The sequence below is a fragment of the Syngnathoides biaculeatus genome, chromosome 4, assembly GCF_019802595.1.
Source record: "Syngnathoides biaculeatus isolate LvHL_M chromosome 4, ASM1980259v1, whole genome shotgun sequence".
Classification (NCBI taxonomy): Eukaryota; Metazoa; Chordata; class Actinopteri; order Syngnathiformes; family Syngnathidae; genus Syngnathoides; species Syngnathoides biaculeatus.
Genome location: NC_084643.1, coordinates 34,936,264 through 34,951,724, shown reverse-complemented (window position 1 = coordinate 34,951,724; position 15,461 = coordinate 34,936,264). Strand labels below are relative to the sequence as shown.

At 41.0% G+C, this 15,461-nt stretch overlaps 1 protein-coding gene across 3 annotated transcripts in view; it reads left to right on the top strand.

The window, feature by feature from the left end:
• Positions 1 to 15,461, top strand: part of fras1 (Fraser extracellular matrix complex subunit 1) — a 211,252-nt gene that overhangs the window by 50,331 nt on the left and 145,460 nt on the right. For all 3 annotated transcript variants that reach the window (XM_061816627.1, XM_061816626.1, XM_061816625.1), the window contains exons 3-8: positions 7,723 to 7,830; positions 11,071 to 11,163; positions 11,240 to 11,399; positions 14,242 to 14,375; positions 14,692 to 14,775; positions 14,852 to 14,953. In XM_061816627.1, the coding sequence (XP_061672611.1) occupies positions 7,723 to 7,830; positions 11,071 to 11,163; positions 11,240 to 11,399; positions 14,242 to 14,375; positions 14,692 to 14,775; positions 14,852 to 14,953 (681 nt within the window). The remainder of the gene's footprint in view (positions 1 to 7,722; positions 7,831 to 11,070; positions 11,164 to 11,239; positions 11,400 to 14,241; positions 14,376 to 14,691; positions 14,776 to 14,851; positions 14,954 to 15,461) is intronic.

Sequence of the window (15,461 nt, the reverse complement as noted above, 5' to 3'; positions counted from 1 at the left end):
GGCTTAGTCAAAGTCTGCACTTGAATTTGAAATTGTTTTCCCTAAACGGCCACTAATGATCAAACCCTCCAATGTTGCTGAAATAAAACAATTCTGCAAGGAATAGAGGAACAAAATATCTCCACAGAGATGTGAAAGACTCGGAAAATATTTAATTGTTACTGCTGAGGGTGGGCAAACTAGTTGTTAGGTTTAGGGGGCAGTTAATTTTTCCACACACAGATGTTTTCTTTTCCTTAAAGAGACTCTTAGAAGATATCTCTTTTTTTTCTAAATACAGTACATGAAATATGTTTAAAGTGGTTATTTTTTCCAAGTAAGTTGGGTTTGGGTGGCAAACAGTTTAGAGTCAACCCCCCGCCTCTCACCCAAAGATAGCTGTCAGAGGCTCCACTACGCCCCATTCTAAATTGGTGTACTTGTTAACATTTAGTAGCTGAGTTTACATAGAGGTTGTTTTGGGTTTTTTTTTTTTCGTTATTTTGATTGAAATCATTTTGACTGAAGATATCCGGTCACTGTTAATACGACGTGATCTATTATGATCGGGGATATCAATGAGGTGCAGCACTTTAATCGGAACAGCGATGAGACATGCAGATGTCATTGTAAACATCACATTTATCAAGACGGAAGCTCGTTGCCCGTTCAACACAATGGGCCAAACAAGCCAAGGCAATTTTATTTGGATAGTTCATTTCAACAACAAGATGATGAGTGTTTTACAAAGAAATCAAAACATAAATACACATATGATTTTATATTAACACAAAAAAGAGCTAAGAACAATAAATAAAATTGCTAGTTAAAATATGTTTACATTTATAAAAGTAAGACTGCAGATTTGGATCTTTATTCAAAAGCAGCTGAGAACAGGTGTGTCTTCAGCCTGGATTTAAATTCACTGTTTCAGCAGATTGAATGCTTTTTGGGAGTTTGTTCCAGACTTGTGGGGCAAATATGCAGAATGCAGCTTATCCATATCTGGTTCTGACTCTGAGAACTAAAAAAAAAAACAAACATCCAAATGACCCAGGTTGTCTGGGGGGTTCATACTGGGTCAGGAGGTCACTGATGTATTTTGGTCCTACACCATTCAGAGCTTTATTGACCAGCATCAAAACTTTGAAGTCTATCCTCGGACGGACAAGCAGACAGTGTAGAGACCTCAGAGCTGGACTGATGTGGTCCACTTTTTTGGTCTTAGTGAGGACTCGAGCAGCGGAGTTCTGAATGAGCTGCAGTTGTCTAATTGATTTTTTTGGATAAACCTGTAAAAATGCTTTTACAATTATCAAGCCTACTAAAAATGAATGCGTGAACTGTTTTTCCACGGCCTGCTGAGACATCAAGTTTTCTCATCTTTATATATTCTTATTGTGATAGTACGCTTACTTTGTTATTGCTGTGATGTTTTTTCGAAATGTAGGTCTGGGTACATCACTACACCCAGATTTTTGGCCAGGTTGGCAGTTTTAAGGGGTTAGATTGCTATGGTGACCTGTAATCTTTTCTGTTTGGCTCCAAAAACAATTACCTCAGTTTTGTTTTTGTTTAACTGGAGAAACTCATTAATCTTCTTAATGCATTTACCAAGAGGCAGTACAGGGCCACGGTCTCTTGGTGACATTACAATATATATTTGTGTGTCATCTGCATAGCTATGGTAATTTATTATTTTGTTTTTTATAATTTGTTCCAGTGGGTCAAGTAGATGACAAAAGAGGTCCCAAAATGGAACCTGGGGGAACTCCACGTCATTCTTATCTGTTCAGATGTGAAGTTACCTATAGACAGAAAGTACTTCCTATTCTCCAGTTATGTTTTGAACCAGTTCGATACAGTTCTAGAAAGACCTGCCCAGTTCTCCAGTCCTTTGAGTAGCATATTGTGGTCAACTGTATCAAATGCGGCACTGATATCCAGTAAAACCAAGACTGACAACCAAGATTTTTCCATCGTTTGTATTCAGACATATGTCATTGAACACTTTAATCAGAGCAGTCTCAGGGCTGTGTTGCTGTCTAAAACCTGTCTGGGTGGCGTCGCAGCAGTCATTTTGGGTTGAAAAAATTTTTTAGCTTTGAAAAAACACTTTACCAATGATCTTACTTCAGAATGGAAGATTTGAGCTTGTAGTTGTTCATTTGTCTTGTTGAGGTTGTTGAGGCATCATGTGGCTCATTGTCTGTTTTATAAATAATTTCATTTTTGTCATCACAAGAGCATAAGATGCGCTCTGTGTGTATGAAAATCTTGTACACGAGTACATTCCGTGCTTTTTCTCATTTGTTCGACTTGGAGAAGAATTACTGTATATGGATTATTAAGGCCCCGTCACACCATGACGTTCTGGTCAGCGTTCTATAGCGTTTGAGGAAACGTTGGTAGTCGCCCATGGTCGCCGGGATAGCGCCGGAAGAGCGTTGTTTGAACGCTAGTGAACGTCAATGATCGCTGGGAATCGGCGGAGAATGCCCGTCCGGAAAAAAAGTTTTGAACATACACAAAAGTTCTCACCGAGACCAGCGTTCATCAATGTTTAATTTTAAACACTATAAAACGCTGACCAGAACGTCATGGTGTGACGGGGCCTTTACCCATGATTCTCGGTATTCTAGTAACTGAATATTTGCATGGTTATGATGTTGAGGCAACTCAGTGTTTAATATAACTCTTTAATCTGGAAAAACTTTACATTTTGTACTATTGCTCTGTCCAGATAAGGTCCTTGTCTTTCGATTTTGGTGAAGTAGTATGTAGCTCATTGATGAAGCCGTTTGTCATGAGCCACGCCGCTGCTCTGGGCGGTGACACCTGCCACCGCTCACTGCTGTTTTGCATTGGGACTGTAATTAGACAGGCATTTAAAGTGGGACTGTCATCCATATAAACATTCTAAAATAGATATTGTAATGAAAAACACATATAACAGTATTCACTTCAATGTCTTTATGAAAAAAAAAGTGAGCGGACAGCGCGTCATCCATGCACAAAGTTGCGCAATTGAGTGTCCCTCGACATCCAAGTGTTCACCATAATAGTCGCGTCCTCTGTCCTTGACGTCATGGTCACTTCCGCTGTTGAAAACGCGTAGTGCCTGCTACTATGGAAGCTAAACAACAGAGATATTCGGATTTTTCTGACCCCCCTTCTGACACCGAAGCTCATTTCGAAAAGGACAACACCACACAACCGAGTTAAGTTACCGGGGAAATATTACACTATTGTTTAGAGCCCTCAGGGCAATATTACTCTATTGTTTCGAGCCATATTCAGATAATACGCGAACGCGGCCAAACCCCATTCCTGTCCGATCCACTTCCGCGGCGGAGATGAGCCATCGCGGCTCGTCGCAGCCGGTCGGTGTGGCTTATGACAGAGCCGAGCGGTGCTGCTTTAGGGGGGTGATCACAGTCAAGCCTGGGCGCTTTATCCGCGCACGCGACTGAGTAACGCATTCTCGGCTGGGTTCTTCAGAGCCACCCCGTTGCAAAGCCGGATGGGCAGCCTTCACAGAAGCTGTGACCGCCAAAGGCGGCGCCTGAGCCGGTGTGGGTGATTTTCGGCGCCGTGGTATATAAGGAGGAGGTGGAGCCGAGCCATGCTGCTTTTAGGGGTATGTTCAAAGCCGCCGCAGTATGCGATGAACACTCTCGAGACGGGGCTGAGTGAGACGTTGGCTGGGCGACGCGCACATCGACACATTTCATACGCAGATCTTTTGTTACGTTATGAGAGAGACCGATTACGTGGTCCGCCCCAAACTATTATTTTTTTTTAGTAGCTGTATGCGCACATCAACACATTTCATACGTGGATCTTTTGCTACGTTATGAGAGAGACCGATTACGTGGTCCGCCCCAAACTATTTTTTCTAATAGCTGTATACACACCTATCTGTTATTTGGAACCCACGAAGCTCTCATCCTCTGCACCCGTGCATTTCATTTTTCACAACGAACAGGGTCTCTTTCAAACTTATGCAGGGTAATTGAATTCTCCCCAGTGTTTCATCTATGTCCAGCAATACAATGAGCCGGCATTTTGGCTAACACGAAGGAACATCGAGCTACCTTCCCGGAGGTAAAGCTCATGGAAACAAATGAGTCCACGAGGGGGCGCCGCTATCCTTTACGTCACTTCCTGCTTCTTCTCGAAAACAAATCCCTGAGAGGACTTTCATGGCGGCAGTTACAAAAAGCTCTATACGTCAAAATCATGTTTTGTGGCGAAAAAACACATGGGACCATGTTGGCTCTAGGTTTTTCATTAATAATCTACCAAAAACCATCCATTTCATGACAGGCCCACTTTAAAGGCCCACTGTCATGAAATGCATGATTTTTAGTATGTTACTAATGGAAAAATGGCAGCCGGTATGGACCCAGTTATTTTTTTCACCACAAAACGTGATTTTGACGTATATGGCTTGAGTTGTTGGTTTACCCCATAGTCATCGGACCTTGGTGCATGTCTTTTGAATCCTACCTAGCCTAGCATTTCTGTACCTCTGTCTTGTTGGACTACTACACCGTGTGTGACCCAGTTTCCAGAATAAACTAAATTGAACATTATGCCTCTGCCTTGAAGTCCTGCATTTGGGTCCGCCCCCGTACCTGAGGTTCGTGACACCATTTTGTTGTCATTTTAAATAAATGCGATAAATATGTTTATCAGGAGGCAGCTCAATGTTTATTACAAATGCTGTCATTTAGTCCTTCAACACTGCAATGTATAAGAAGCAGAATATGGCTCATAATCCATCAATCGTTTTTCCAAGCCGCTTATCCTCACAAGTGTTGTGGGAGCGCTGGAGCCTATCTTAGCTAACTTTGGCTGAAAGGCGGACTACACCATGAATTGCTCGCCACACAATGGCATGGCACATATCGACACCATCACTGAGTGGGAATCGACCCATTTATTCTTGTAACGCTAAACCATTGTATGTTTGTTGAGCTGTACTATTTTCCATTGAAATTGTAGACATGCACAGACTCATCTGAGCTTCTGGTTTTCTAAATCTAGTGGGAGACAGAAATGATCCTCAGAGGGGGGATTGAAACGAACCCTGGACAACATTTAATCAACGCTGCCTGGGTGCAGGTCCCTGGAGGAGACAATCTAATTGGGTGTTGGCTGCACATGTCCTTTAACACTGGTGCTCTATTGCTCTCCTGGTGTGGGGGTCAAGTAATAGCATTTTGGTGGTCCATGTTTGCGGTCACCATTGGGGTCAATTCCATTTTGCACTAGGGAGAGGAATTGGAATGCAGTCCTCTGGAGACTTCTTCCCAAATGGATTGACTTTCTCAGCCGGTCACCTACCATTCACCACGACGCTAATTTGAGACCACTGAACCGTAGCAGGAAAATTATTTGTGAATGCCAAGTGTTTTATTAACCTTGGACCTCATCATGCAATTAGACTGCTTCTGTTTCTTTCTTTGCTTATTCACGAAGGGTTCATTCATCAGATACCTCCATGCACTTATAATGTAATTCAATAAATTCTAAATGATTAAACAGTTTGTGCATCTTGGTTTAAGCTTTAATTCAATGAACCTTCTTCTGGTGTGCACACCTTGGCCACAAGGTGCAGTGTTATAAATGCATACCCATAAACAAAAACAGTCACTACTGTTCAGTTAGCTTTAGTAATACAGTATTAGTCATTTTTCACAGAGGATAAAGAACATATCCTTGTGAGTATATGTATATGTATTATTTGTTTATATCTGTTGATCTGTATTCAAATATACATTGCTCAAAGGGGTATACCTCCCGGTACTATAATGCTAATTTCATAGCACGTCTATGGCATTTCGCATCAAACTACAAGATCTTCATAAGCCAAAGTAACAGAATGTGGTGTTTTCTTAAATATTTATTTTTAGTTATTATTTTTCTTTGTTTGGTGTAGAGTTTTTCAGGAAACAAAAAATACCGAAAAGCCTCATTTTTGAAGAATCGTTCACCAACTCGTGCTCCGACCTCAAATTTTTGCCCCCACCTCAAGACAAAAAAAAAATCTGATGAATGACGGCTTGCTTTTCAAAATCTTTAAAGTCTGGTTACTGATACGTCCAGATACCACTGTACATTCAAATACAGTGTTGAAAATAGATGGTTAAAACTCCAGAAACACTAGCTGTGAACAAGCGGTTACGACTGCAGCTCATTCTTGGCGATCTGATTTGATTCTCCGAAGGCATCATTAATGGGCCGGTAGAGGGGAAACTAATGTGATGATATGTTCTATTTATGTACAAGCCAACATGGGTTTAATTGCATGTTTGAGGGTGAACATCTGTGCACACACGTGTTCTGTGCCACGGTCAAATGTACATAAAGTTCCAAATGAGGGATGCGTTAGGCCGTCTCAGCGGTATCCCAAAGCTCTGTTCATGGCCAAGTTGGCCCTTTGATTAATTTTATCCTTTAACATGTAGAGTCAAGACAATTACTCATGCAATAGGACGGCGTCCGTCACAAAAGTTCACGGGCGGAATTATGGTTTTCTTGAGGGGTGTTATTGATCGAGCGGCTAACTCAGAATTGAAGATTGTAAAGTGATTTATGTATTGTTGTGCTTATTCATGCTGTAAGATATAGATTCTCTATGTTTGACTCCAAGCTATTTGAACATGCATCACCAGCTTAACAGTGATGAGCTATTGACATGTGGCAGGATGAAGGCACCAGGCTTTTCTAAACGTTTTTCCTTTAATTTATTAATAAATAGTTGAATGAAGTAATTCTGGTACATTTTATTTTTAAATTTTACATCAAAAGTTTAAATATAGCTTCCCATGCCCTTCAAGTCTCTTAATAAGGTCTCAGATATTCTGTGCTGCTCATTTTTTTATGATATTTTAATTAGCTACATTATATGGATGATATACACACTCACTGGCCACATCTTTAGGTATAACAGAACAGACAAAATGCGAAAGGCAATATTTTCTTTTTTTATTTCTGAATATAAATACAAATTAATTTCTTCTACATTTTACGTTTTATCATAAAAATATCAAAATACTGTATGTTTTATTTTTTTCACTAAAGCGTTTTCAATAATGTTTCAAATGGTACAAAATTCAGACAATTTTAGAAAATTGTCACAACCTGAAAATATTATGTTGTCACTGTTGGATGGAAATGTCCAAATATGGTCAAGTTCATATTTTTTGGACAAAAAAATCCCCATAGTGTCCATTATTTATGCACATTATTATCTAATTTAAAGTTTTCAAAAAATGTTTGAAAATAAATATATTAACTCTTGAGCTGTCTGTAAAGTGTTGTAAAATTCCACCTTTTCCCCTTGGAAGCCATACAACATTATATCACCTCAAGATTGAAAGTCTGCATGTTTTTTTAGACAATAAATGAAAGTAGCTAGTTTATATACAGTTGTGTTCAAATGTTGTGTTGTGTTCAAATGGATTGTTGTTGTGCTTCAGTGCAAAAGGGACTGGTCAGCTGCAAAGGTAACTGAATGGAGATTAACTTCCTACCTCTTATCCTATTTTGACAGAAGACCGATGAAAATATTGACCTATCAGTTCATAAAAAAATTAGAAATTAGAAATCTTCTGAACAGCTTTCCATTCTAATGATGTATATCAAGGAGTGTTTTTAAACATAAGATATAGCAGCTGAAAGTGACATTTTCCCGTATTGCAACAGCCTTCTCCTCTTTTTTTTCTCGGTCAGGATAAGTCAACGTGGCAACCACAGTCATGTCAGGAGTGTACATGCTATGACAACGTGGTCATCTGCGCACCCATCCGTTGTGCCAACCCACAGTGCGACTTCCAGCGGGTAAGATGACCAATCCCGGCACATTCTCTTTCAAATATACATAAGATCCTAAAAAGGGAAAAATGTGAAACGTATTTAAAGATAAAATAATGTAGAAATGACACTGTACAACACATCACCTGGCTTTCGGAAGTGATATTGTTGTCACTTAATGTAAAAACCCCAATACGAGTGAAGTTGGGACATAGTGTAAAATGTGCAAACAAGACAATACATTGATGTCCAAATCCTTTTCAACGTATATTAACTTGAATACACGACAAATTCAAACTGATGGACCTTTTTTTTGTGCAAATATCCACTCCTTTTTAATTTGATGCAACATGTTTCGCAAAAGTCAAAACAGGGGCATGTCCACCACTGTGCTACATCATTTTTCTTTATCATAACGCTCAATTAGCATTTGGAAACTGAGGACACTAACTGTTGATCCGTTGTAGGTGGAGTTTATAACACGTCTTGCGCAATGCACAAATTCTGTTCACTGTTCCATTGTCTAGTTTATAATCTACCATACATTGCCAATGGAAGAGTACTCGCAGGCCATCCTAGAACTGGCACTCTTTTACTACGAAGCCACACTGTTGTGACACATCCAGTGGCTTGAAATTGTCTTACTGAAATATGTAGAGATGCTCCTGAAAAAGAACCAAGCCCATAATCCAAGTGTCATTTTGTAGCCCAGTGCCTGATCACCTTGGCTGTAGTAGCCAAGTCTTCCACGAGCTCCTCCCGTCCATCAAGAGCCTGTCTCTTCTCTTTCCGAAGGGCCCCACAACATTATTCCTTTCTCAGCTTTCCACCGCATGGTTCTCTGCTCTACCTTTGTCTTCTTAATCTTCCTACCCACCACCAGAGTCATCCTACACACCACCATCCTATGCTGTCAAGCTACACTCTTTCCTCCCACAACTTTACAGTCAGTAACCTCCTTCACATTACATTGTCTACACAAAATATAATCCACCTGTGTGGTTCTACCACCACTCGTGTTGGTCAATCTATGTTCCTCCCTCTTCTGGAAAAAAGTGTCCACTCCTGCCATTTCCATCCTTTTTAAAAAGTCCACTACCATCTATCACTCAAAGTTCCTTTCCTGGATGCCACTTCTTCATCGCCCCTGTTTCCTACACCAACGTGTCCATTATAATCTGCACCAATCACAACTCTCTCTGTGTCTGGAATGCCCAGAACTACTTCATCTAGTTCTTTCCAGAATTTCACTTTCAACTCCAGGTCACATTCTACCTGTGGAGCATAGCTACTAATCACATTGTGTATCTCAAATTTCAGCCTCATCACTCGATCTGACGCCCTTTTCTCCGCCTAGAAATTGAGCTAACTATTCCTTTAAAATAACCCCTTCTCCTCCCATTTACACCATGGTAAAATAATTGAAACACTACCCCGAAACTTATAGCCTAACTGGCTTTCCACCTTCTTTCTTGGATACACAATATATCAACTTTTCTCCTAATCTATATCTCAACCAACTCCCAAATGTTTCCTGTCATAGTCCCAACATTCAAAGTCCCCGCACTCAGTTGTACGCTCTGTGCTTTCTTCTTCTCTTTCTGGTGAAGAATCCACTTTCCATCTCTCCTATGTCTTCGACCCACAGTAGTTGAATTTCCACCGATGCTCTGCAGTTAATGATGCCGGGGACGGACGTTGTTAACCCAGGCCACGACCAATCCGGTTTGGGATTCTTTAGATGAACGTGCATATTTGTTTGGCAAAGTTTTAAGACGGACGGCCTTCTTGACGCAACCCTCTGCATTTATTGGGGATTGGGATCGCCCTTCAGGTTGCACTTGCTTGTGCCCTCCATAGTATGTCAGGTTTTATGATGAGACCATGTAGCGGTCTGTTTACCTGTGCTGAAATGCAATCATGTTTTTCTGTCTGGCTCATACATTTATTTCCTTACATAATTCTCTCGTTACTCCATCTGCTGCCCCATTAAAATGACATTTCCTCCCTTTTTTAATAATATCCTTCCTCGATTTCAGATTATTACTATCATTTGAATATTTCCCAGCATTAGTCTGTGCTGTCTCATTCACATTCAATTCAGTTCTGTAATGGGATAAAGTCACTGTGACAAATGCAGAAGAATACAATACAAATACAACTTAGACACAATGTAGCACAACACAATAATAAAATGACAAAAATTATGAATAAATAATGTCTTATTTCTATTTGAAAATATGGCTCTTTACGAACATAAAACTAGTCGGTGACATCGAAACATGCCTGCAGTGCCTCCTCTTTGTCTTCAAACCAAAATGTCACAGTCCTGATGTTAAGTTTTTGTGTTTTATGTTCATGAAGATGGGCCAAGGACCAATTTAAATCTTTGGTTTTAAGGGTTAAGGATTTAAGGCTGAAACCAAGACCTGGGTCAAAGCCTAGAAAGCAACAAAAATCGTGACAGGGAGTGTGGTTTTCACAAGTACCAAGGCCAGTGGTTTTCAAACTGAGGGGCATCATGACAAGGGTAGGGGGGAATTTTTTCAAGCCCCCACCCCCTCGTTTTCAAATTTCAGCGCTTCCATCCCTCCCCCGCTTTTACAATTTTCAACTGAAACTAATACTCAAGGGGCTAGTCCAGGATGCGGAACAAGTCCTATATCAGGATCAAGACTTAAACCTTTTTTGGGGACGAAACAATCCATGTCAGCCCCTGTCTTGATGGTGCCCTAGGTAGCATTCCCTCCAGTTTGAAAACCACTGGCTTAGATCAGACCAACATCAGTAACTAGACAAGTATCGAAGGAGCTAGGACCAGAATCAAGGTCTAGTCCAGTCCAAGGCCTAGAAATAGATTAAAATCTAGGTAAGGAGCAGGACCTCACTTACGACTATGGCCATGACCAGGACCCAGCAATATAGACCTGGACGTATAACATGGTTGAGGCCCAGACCGTGCCTAGAAATGTATCAAGAATCTAGATTAGGTGGAATGCCTGAACAAGAACGAAGACTTTGACCAGTACCTAAATGTCTAGACTAGTCTACACTGCCTCTCGCCCTGAAAATACCTGGAACTGGCTCCAACAAGTACTCCACTCTAGTGAGGATAAGTGGTATGAAAAATGAATGAATTTCTAACCAAAATAATATGACTTTCTGTTGGAGGGCACTCTCGTTTTATGTTGTTTTGACACAAATTCTACAGACGTAAACATTAGTCAAAAATGTAATGGACCAATTAATGTTGTTTGTTGTCCAAAGGGCGAGCGCTTGAGGATCCCTGCCAATCAATGCTGCCCAGAGTGCATCTCGTCTGTCAATGACTCGTGCAATTACCAGAGTGTCACTTACGCTGTAAGACCCAACAATATTTGATGTTAAATCTGCAAGTTTTTAGATATTCCTGTGTTATTTCTTCTGATTCTCTCAGCATGACAGTCAGTGGAGTCCTTCGCCTTGTAAACTATGTGAGTGCTCCAGAGGAGTGGTGTCCTGTGCCCCTCACCGCTGCCCCACCCTCAGTTGCCCCGACAACCACACCCCCTTCACCCCAGCTGGAGAATGTTGCCCGAAATGCTCTCGCACCGGAGGTAAGTGGACCCGGTTAGCAGGCAGAAACTGGCTTTGTGGTAAATTGGGAAGTTGTGATGGAACATAAAGGGCAGACTTTCTGTTAGTTAGTGTTTTAAAGTGTTGTTTAAAATAAATGATAACTTTTTCGTGATTTCTGCGATTTGCTGGCAACCAGTCCAGGGTGTACCCTGCCTCCTGCCCGTTGACAGCTCAGATAGAGCTCGTGCACGTGATGTCACAGCGGCGTACTGCCGGTCAAACCTAGCTGTTCTGCAGTGCAAATTGCCGGAGACCTGTTGGGTGTTGGTTGTCATAATAGACGACACAGTTCCTCATAGATATCATTCTATAGAATACCAGCTGAAAAGACCAGAAAAGATTGATGGGTTGCCGGTCAAACAAAGCTGCTCAGGCGTCACCTGAACTGGAGCACATTTTTCCAAATGTCCGAGACCTATTGTGCCTTCTGTTGTCACAGTAGACGAGACAGTTCTTTAAAGAAATCATTCTATGGAATACCAACTGAAAAGACTGAAGACTGAAAAAGATTGATGGATTTTGGCGATTAAACGGGGTGAATGGTGCCCAATGAAATGCACACGCCTGTGTAGTGATCATTTCAAATAGAAATTATTGTTCTCAATCTCAAATAACCAAGAAGTATTTTTAATGCCAAGTTGACTAATTTGAGAACAATGCGTGTTTTTAAAAAAAAGTCTGTCGCAGAGAGGTTTACGGATCGAGGTTAACATGTACGCTTCCATGTACAGAGGAGATAAATCCCTGTCCTAAATTTTTTTCCCAATCATAGTTAATGAATGTGAGTTTGTGTAAAACTGGAAGTCATTTATTGAACTATTGGTATTTGTATTTGTATTGAAAAAATCTGAGTCAGTCTATCACTATGTGGGATTTATTCCCGAATGAGAACAAATCAAGCAATGAAGTATTTGTATATTTGTAAACTTTTATTATCACCTTCTAAATCTTTAACAGTATCGGCCAAACTCTGGATGTCGTGCTATAAGACATATCTTCGTTTCGTCTCAACGGAATTAACTTGCAACAATCCTTTGTTTGACCGGCGATATGGCAAATCACGTGATTTTATGACGAAGGTGCATGAGCTCTATAGGCTCCACAGCACTCCATGCAACCCTTGTGAGGATAAGCGGCTAAGAAAATGGATGAATGGATGGTGGTTCTTCTCATAATAGACCAGCCTGCCAAGTTTCATGTTCTTACACAATAATACTGACAAAAGTGCTCCCACTGAGTACCAGTATATTCATTATTAGTGTTTTACAACGTTAGTTACATTCCTTTGTTCGGCCCAAGTGCTTGTGTGTCTGTTGAAATCACAGCTCAGAAATTGTACGTAAGAGTACCTTTATTTCCTCACACCACTTTGTGTCAAGTTGAGCTATTATATGCTAATGCCAAAAACGACGAGAAAGCTGATTTGGACAAATTTCATACGCTCACGGGAGTGAATGAAATTGCAATTAAAGGATTTCAAAAACACAATCATGCCAACAACTATAACAATGGATATTTAACTTTCTTTCAGACTTCCATCCATCATTTGCAAGTGAATCAACTTTGCTTATCTTTGTTCAAAAGAATCCTCAACATTGTAGCTCTTTGTTCAGTGCATTTGTGATACTTTTTCCCTTTAAAGAACGAGAACATTTTAATGACTTGTTTACTCATTCATAAGCAGTTTCCTTCTCAATGGATGCTTCAGTCTAAAATAGTTGACTTCCTGTATTTTTACGGGCATTTTTTTTTTGCGTCACAGACATGCTAGACATCCCTAACAATTCTATGTTGCCACGTGACATTGGCATCTTGATCTCTAAAAAAAGGGCAAAATTATACTAAAAGGATCACTTCAAACCAAATTGAAATCAAATCAAATCTCTTTCCTCGTATGATTTCCTGTGCTTTGACACCACCAAGTCTTTCTCCCCTTTCCAACCAAAAGATACACGAAGTACTCTCCTGCCCGTCTCTCTGATCACCTTAGCTAGTCCAGTTTTCTAGGAGCTCCTCCTGTCCTCTTTTCTAAAGGCCACACAATATTCTTCGTCTCTCTGCTTCCACCACATTTTTCTCTGCTCTACCTTTGTCTTCTTGTTCTTTCTCCCCACCACCAGAATCATCCTACATACTACCATCCTATGCTGTCGAGCTACACTCTCCCCTACCACTACTTTACAGTCAGTAACCTCCTTCAGATTACATCGTCGGCTCAAAATGTAATCCACCTGCATGCTTCTACCGCCGCTCTTGTAGGTTCCTGCCTCTTCTGGAAAAAACTGTTCACTGCTGCCATTTCCATCCTCTTTGAAAAGTCCACCATGGAAATGAAATATTTTGTTTTACACTAATACAAAAGCATGCATGCGCACAGGAATTATCTGGATCGGCAGGGAAGTTTGCTACTTACTGTGCGAGGTGCAACAGCAGAGAGTGAAAGAGAATATGACATGAGGTGGTCACAATATAGTAATTTTATACATCTCAAGTGCAACAACCCATGACATTTCATTTACTATAGCTAATGTCTGTATGTGCCTACTTCGGGGCTCAGTTTTCACATAACTCAAAGGACCCTGGAAATGGACAAAAACTCCCCATAATGGCAACTTTTAAGCAAAATGACAGACATCCTGTGTCTTTTTGCTGCTGGGCATCATATACTTTTTATGGGTACTCATGACAGACAAACTGTACTTACATTTTTCTCATGACTATGTTGTTGTGTGTGTGTGTGTGTGTGTGTGTGTGTGCGTGTGTGTGTGTGTGTGTGTGTGTGTGTGTGTGTGTGTGTGTGTGTGTGTGTGTGTGTGTCAGAGTCATGCTCCTGGCAGGGTACTGCGTACAGGGACGGCGAGGATTGGCATCCCAGCCAGTGTTCCAGATGCGTTTGCCACAGTGGGGACGTCCGATGCTCGGTAGCCGAGTGCCCGCAAGTAGCCTGCAAACCTGTGAGTCTAGACCGCAACCTCCCATAGCCTCTTTCACTCTTTCATGTCCATTAGAAGGACAGACTACAAAACCTTTATTGTCATTGTCGTCGCAAAATTGGGGGCGCATCTGCAATTTATGGTACAGAAGCAACTTGTACGACAAAATAGTAGAGCAATACTGTAAACACTATAAAACTACAATTGGGCAAAATGCTACATTTAGACAAGGCTAAAACTAAATATGGGGTGACTAAATAACAATAAGGTACAGTCAATTAATTAGTACGAGGTAAAAGCCTTTCAAAGCAATTATTTGACATATACTTTCCTTCAGAATGAGAACTTGGTGATCCAGCCTGGTCACTGCTGTCCTCAGTGTGTCTCCAACCCGTGCTTGTCTGCTGGGAAGGAGTATCAGGTAAAGTCACTCCATTTGGTACATCTCATGATATTCAATCGGACTATCTAATGTGTGTGCGTCTGTGTGTCGACAGCACGGTGAGCAGTGGCAAAAGGACACCTGCACCACGTGTGTGTGTGAGCGTGGTCAGTCCAGATGCCACACACACATCTGCTCTCCTGTCACCTGCGATAAGGTGAATGTGCACACACGGATTGCAAAAACAAACCCCTAAAAAACAACACGTACACATTGAGGTGTGAGTCGAAACACGAGGTTAGGTGGTGAAAAGCCGACAATTGTTTGTCCCCCAAAGTACATCGATCAACATATCTACACTAATGCACACTCACATGTACACACACAAGCGTGTGCATCTCACCTTAGTGGCACTGTGGGCAGAACATGCTAGACACTGACTGACCAGAATGGGATATACAGCAAACAGAACATGTTACAGTGACTGGTTTGTGTTCGACAGCTACAAGAACATGCTAGTCTAGGTGGTTCCTGATACAACAGTTGCCAGTATGCATTAGGCAGTTACCATCCCTGCTACAAATTTTCTATAGAACACTTCTAAAGAATTTCTGAAGAACTATAGAACTTTAGGACCCAAGTCCTATAGAATTTCTATAGAAATTCCATTGTCCTATAGACATTCTATAGAAAATCTCAGCCAAAGTTCTATAGAACAGGTTGTT